General features: G+C 53.9%; 1 protein-coding gene across 1 annotated transcript in view; it reads right to left on the bottom strand.

Annotated features, from left to right (window-relative positions):
* Positions 1 to 668: 668 nt before the first annotated feature.
* Positions 669 to 6,029, bottom strand: part of LOC115083333 (glutamate decarboxylase 1-like) — a 170,374-nt gene continuing 165,013 nt past the window's right edge. The window contains exon 14 of the mRNA XM_029587135.1: positions 669 to 1,188. Coding sequence (XP_029442995.1) covers positions 1,015 to 1,188 — 174 coding nt within the window. The 3' untranslated portion in view covers positions 669 to 1,014. The remainder of the gene's footprint in view (positions 1,189 to 6,029) is intronic.

The raw sequence follows: 6,029 nt of genomic DNA, 5'->3' as shown, positions 1-6,029 counted from the left end.
TGAACATTGTCTTTGTACTGCTGGGGCAAAGAAACAGGCCTGGAGACTAGGCCTTAGGTTCAGTTCAATCCAAACTACAGCAGAGTCAGTCCTGAAGAAAATCTTTGCAAAGGCTTGATGTTATATAACCTGAAAAGGAAACATAAGCCATACGTTTTACAGGTGTGAGCCCAACTAAAGAGGCTGGCATCATTTCCCATCAAGTCCATGAACTCCAGGTGTTCACTGATCCTTTTTTCTTGGTCGCTACTGCAGTATTGGATCGGTTTCCGGGGGTTTTTTTGGACCCTGACCTTTTCGGAACACTGATTGATAAGCGTGAAGAGTTTGGGTCTCTGCCAAGAAATCTAAAAGTTGGAAGTAAACAACTTTTTCTATAAATTTGGATAAGAAGAGGAGATTGGAGATAGAGTGGTAATGGTCCATTGTTTTGGGGTCTGAGTCAAGTTTTTTCATGATGGGTTTGAATAGTGCATTAAACTGTTGGTAATGATCATATTGGGCTTGAAGTGATACCAAATAAGTTAGAAATAGTGTAAGCAACGTTTTTGTTATTGGTGGTAGTTGTGGTGTGTTTGTTAATTTTTAATCTATTCTTTATATGATCAGCATACACTAGGGAAAATGAAAGTATTAAAATGCAATATCCTCATGGATACAGAAGATTACAAATTTAATGAGTAAAATGAATATTACATCCTGCCTAATGCCTGAAAATTATAACAAACTAATAAGGAAAATCACATATATTAGTTTGTTATTTCTATCACATTCTACCAGCTTTTTCAGATTAAGTGAAAATTATAACATACATTTGTAGAAACATTAAAATATATACTTTATATTTAGTTTTCTATAAAATTATTTAATCAACTGGCATAGAACCTGCTAACTTTACCATGCCATTTTTTCCAATAACAACATATTCAGCTTATCATAAGAACATTTTCAGAAATTTAACAGGCTGTAAACATTTCAGACAATTTTCAATAAGAACTTGAGTAACTTTAGACATCACAGATTCTTCCCAATCCTTTCAATTTCTTTAATGAGAAAGTCAACATCTGATTTCTTGGCAGCTGGGTTAGATAAAACCATTCTAAAAAAATTAACTTTATCCCCAAGAGGTTGATAGCTAACCATTGTGGCTCCTTCTTCCATCATCTGTGCTTTAATTTTTGGAGCAATCTACAATATAAAAATATGAACAAGATAATCCTTTTATTGCAATGTTTTAATTTTACTTGAAGGCAAATATTATGATTTTATATATATATATATATATATATATATATATATATATAGTTTCCATATAAGGGTGATGATTGATGTATAAGACTAGTTTGAAGGAGAATGTGTGACTTTTCAAGGAAAACTGAAGACTCATTGATTCTTAATAATTAGACAGTTTTTGCCTGCAATCAGGCTCAAGCACAGCCATCTGTTATAAAATACATGGGTACCTTCATTTTCAGTTTTTATTCTTCTTTATTTTTACCGGAAATGTATCGGGGTTTATTATGATAAGAATGAAAACAGGAGAAAATAAGTTGTAAAAAATAATTCATTATTTTTCTAGGTAATTATCAGAATTTATTTTGATGGACAGAAGCTAGGACAATAAAGCAATATTACAGTAGTTTTCGGACTATAAGACGCACATAAAAACCTAAGATTTACCCATAATTAATAAAAGAAATATTGAAGAAGAAAAAAATAAAAAACATACCAAAGAAATTCCGTCCGATGGCCACCGGGGGGCGACACGTATGGAGCCCTCCATGAGGAGAGACCTGCTTCCCCGAATACGCCATATAGTTCCAGCAGCCCCGTGTAAAAACCTAAGGAGGTGCCCCCACCCTGCCGTCCCGAGTTTCCAATGACCCATTCTCGTGCGGTTTGCAGGGATTTCTGACGACAGGCTTTTCAGACCAGGGCTGAGAAGGTAGCGTTTTCTGCGTGACAAGAGCGATGAGGGCATCCGAGCAGGGAGCCCCTTTTGCGGGCAGGCAGTAGTGGGTCACCCCGATGCCGGTCCAGCCGGTCCCCCGCCGGCCACAGGGGGGGTCCCACCGCCATTCTTGACGGTTTGCAGGGATTTCCTGCGCAAGTCTTTGGGGAAAAGGCCAGAGAAGGTGGCGTTTTCTGCGTGACAAGAGCGATGAGGGCGTCCGAGCAGGGAGCCCCTTTTGCGGGCAGGCATTAGTGGGTCACCCCGATGCCGTTCCTACGGAGGCAGCCGGTCCCCCGCCGGCCACAGGGGGGCGTCCCACCGCTATTCTTGACGGTTTGCAGGGATTTCCTGCGCAAGTCTTTGGGGAAAAGGCCAGAGAAGGTGGCGTTTTCTGCGTGACAAGAGCGATGAGGGCGTCCGAGCAGGGAGCCCCTTTTGCGGGCAGGCAGTAGTGGGTCACCCCGATGCCGTTCCTATGGAGGCAGCCGGTCCCCCGCCGGCCACAGGGGGGCGTCCCACCGCCATTCTTGACGGTTTGCAGGGATTTCCTGCGCAAGTCTTTGGGGAAAAGGCCAGAGAAGGTGGCGTTTTCTGCGTGACAAGAGCGATGAGGGCATCCGAGCAGGGAGCCCCTTTTGCGGGCAGGCATTAGTGGGTCACCCCGATGCCGGTCCAGCCGGTCCCCCGCCGGCCACAGGGGGGCGTCCCACCGCCATTCTTGACGGTTTGCAGGGATTTCCTGCACAAGTCTTTGGGGAAAAGGCCAGAGAAGGTGGCGTTTTCTGCGTGACAAGAGCGATGAGGGCATCCGAGCAGGGAGCCCCTTTTGCGGGCAGGCATTAGTGGGTCACCCCGATGCCGGTCCAGCCGGTCCCCCGCCGGCCACAGGGGGGCGTCCCACCGCCATTCTTGACGGTTTGCAGGGATTTCCTACGCAAGTCTTTGGGGAAAAGGCCAGAGAAGGTGGCGTTTTCTGCGTGACAAGAGCGATGAGGGCATCCGAGCAGGGAGCCCCTTTTGCGGGCAGGCATTAGTGGGTCACCCCGATGCCGTTCCTACGGAGGCAGCCGGTCCCCCGCCGGCCACAGGGGGGGTCCCACCGCCATTCTTGACGGTTTGCAGGGATTTCCTGCGCAAGTCTTTGGGGAAAAGGCCAGAGAAGGTGGCGTTTTCTGCGTGACAAGAGCGATGAGGGCATCCGAGCAGGGAGCCCCTTTTGCGGGCAGGCATTAGTGGGTCACCCCGATGCCGTTCCTACGGAGGCAGCCGGTCCCCCGCCGGCCACAGGGGGGGGTCCCACCGCCATTCTTGACGGTTTGCAGGGATTTCCTGCGCAAGTCTTTGGGGAAAAGGCCAGAGAAGGTGGCGTTTTCTGCGTGACAAGAGCGATGAGGGCATCCGAGCAGGGAGCCCCTTTTGCGGGCAGGCAGTAGTGGGTCACCCCGATGCCGTTCCTACGGAGGCAGCCGCTCCCCCGCCGGCCACAGGGGGGCGTCCCACCGCCATTCTTGACGGTTTGCAGGGATTTCCTGCGCAAGTCTTTGGGGAAAAGGCCAGAGAAGGTGGCGTTTTCTGCGTGACAAGAGCGATGAGGGCGTCCGAGCAGGGAGCCCCTTTTGCGGGCAGGCAGTAGTGGGTCACCCCGATGCCGGTCCAGCCGGTCCCCCGCCGGCCACAGGGGGGCGTCCCACCGCCATTCTTGACGGTTTGCAGGGATTTCCTGCGCAAGTCTTTGGGGAAAAGGCCAGAGAAGGTGGCGTTTTCTGCGTGACAAGAGCGATGAGGGCGTCCGAGCAGGGAGCCCCTTTTGCGGGCAGGCAGTAGTGGGTCACCCCGATGCCGGTCCAGCCGGTCCCCCGCCGGCCACAGGGGGGCGTCCCACCGCCATTCTTGACGGTTTGCAGGGATTTCCTGCGCAAGTCTTTGGGGAAAAGGCCAGAGAAGGTGGCGTTTTCTGCGTGACAAGAGCGATGAGGGCATCCGAGCAGGGAGCCCCTTTTGCGGGCAGGCATTAGTGGGTCACCCCGATGCCGGTCCAGCCGGTCCCCCGCCGGCCACAGGGGGGCGTCCCACCGCCATTCTTGACGGTTTGCAGGGATTTCCTGCACAAGTCTTTGGGGAAAAGGCCAGAGAAGGTGGCGTTTTCTGCGTGACAAGAGCGATGAGGGCATCCGAGCAGGGAGCCCCTTTTGCGGGCAGGCATTAGTGGGTCACCCCGATGCCGGTCCAGGCGGTCCCCCGCCGGCCACAGGGGGGCGTCCCACCGCCATTCTTGACGGTTTGCAGGGATTTCCTGCGCAAGTCTTTGGGGAAAAGGCCAGAGAAGGTGGCGTTTTCTGCGTGACAAGAGCGATGAGGGCATCCGAGCAGGGAGCCCCTTTTGCGGGCAGGCATTAGTGGGTCACCCCGATGCCGTTCCTACGGAGGCAGCCGGTCCCCCGCCGGCCACAGGGGGGGTCCCACCGCCATTCTTGACGGTTTGCAGGGATTTCCTGCGCAAGTCTTTGGGGAAAAGGCCAGAGAAGGTGGCGTTTTCTGCGTGACAAGAGCGATGAGGGCATCCGAGCAGGGAGCCCCTTTTGCGGGCAGGCATTAGTGGGTCACCCCGATGCCGTTCCTACGGAGGCAGCCGGTCCCCCGCCGGCCACAGGGGGGGGTCCCACCGCCATTCTTGACGGTTTGCAGGGATTTCCTGCGCAAGTCTTTGGGGAAAAGGCCAGAGAAGGTGGCGTTTTCTGCGTGACAAGAGCGATGAGGGCATCCGAGCAGGGAGCCCCTTTTGCGGGCAGGCATTAGTGGGTCACCCCGATGCCGTTCCTACGGAGGCAGCCGGTCCCCCGCCGGCCACAGGGGGGGGTCCCACCGCCATTCTTGACGGTTTGCAGGGATTTCCTGCGCAAGTCTTTGGGGAAAAGGCCAGAGAAGGTGGCGTTTTCTGCGTGACAAGAGCGATGAGGGCATCCGAGCAGGGAGCCCCTTTTGCGGGCAGGCAGTAGTGGGTCACCCCGATGCCGGTCCAGCCGGTCCCCCGCCGGCCACAGGGGGGCGTCCCACCGCCATTCTTGACGGTTTGCAGGGATTTCCTGCGCAAGTCTTTGTGGAAAAGGCCAGAGAAGGTGGCATTTTCTGCGGGACAAGAGTGGGTCAGTGCACCTGAGTAGAAAGTCCCTTTTGTGGGCAGGCAGGAGCGGATCTCCCCCGGTGCCGGTCTTGCCGCAGTGAAGTCCCTGTATGGAGCCCTCCATGGGGAGAGACCTTCTTCCCTGAATACGCCATAGATGTCCAGCATCCCCGTGTAAAAACCTAAGGAGGTGCCCCTGCCCTGCCGTCCCTAGTTTCCAATGACCCGCCCTCGTGCGGTTTGCAGGGATTTCTGGCGACAGGCTTTTCAGAACAGGCCTGAGAAGGTAACAGTTTCTGCGGGACAAGAGCGATGAGCGCATCCGAGCAGGGAGCCCCTTTTGCGGGCATGCATTAGTGGGTCACCCCGATGCCGTTCCTACGGAGGCAGTCGGTCCCCCGCCGGCCACAGGGGGGCGTCCCACCGCCATTCTTGACGGTTTGCAGGGATTTCCTGCGCAAGTCTTTGGGGAAAAGGCCAGAGAAGGTGGCGTTTTCTGCGTGACAAGAGCGATGAGGGCATCCGAGCAGGGAGCCCCTTTTGCGGGCAGGCATTAGTGGGTCACCCCGATGCCGTTCCTACGGAGGCAGCCGGTCCCCCGCCGGCCACAGGGGGGCGTCCCACCGCCATTCTTGACGGTTTGCAGGGATTTCCTGCGCAAGTCTTTGGGGAAAAGGCCAGAGAAGGTGGCGTTTTCTGCGTGACAAGAGCGATGAGGGCATCCGAGCAGGGAGCCCCTTTTGCGTGCAGGCAGTAGTGGGTCACCCCGATGCCGGTCCAGCCGGTCCCCCGCCGGCCACAGGGGGGCGTCCCACCGCCATTCTTGACGGTTTGCAGGGATTTCCTGCGCAAGTCTTTGCGGAACAGGCCAGAGAAGGTGGCGTTTTCTGCGTGACAAGAGCGATGAGCGCATACGAGCAGGGAGCCCCTTTTGCGGGCAGGCAGTAGTGGGTC

This window comes from Rhinatrema bivittatum, chromosome 2 (assembly GCF_901001135.1).
Source record: "Rhinatrema bivittatum chromosome 2, aRhiBiv1.1, whole genome shotgun sequence".
In the NCBI taxonomy this organism is placed as follows: Eukaryota; Metazoa; Chordata; class Amphibia; order Gymnophiona; family Rhinatrematidae; genus Rhinatrema; species Rhinatrema bivittatum.
Note: the sequence above shows the minus strand (reverse complement) of the source record. Positions and strands in the feature narration are given on the sequence as shown.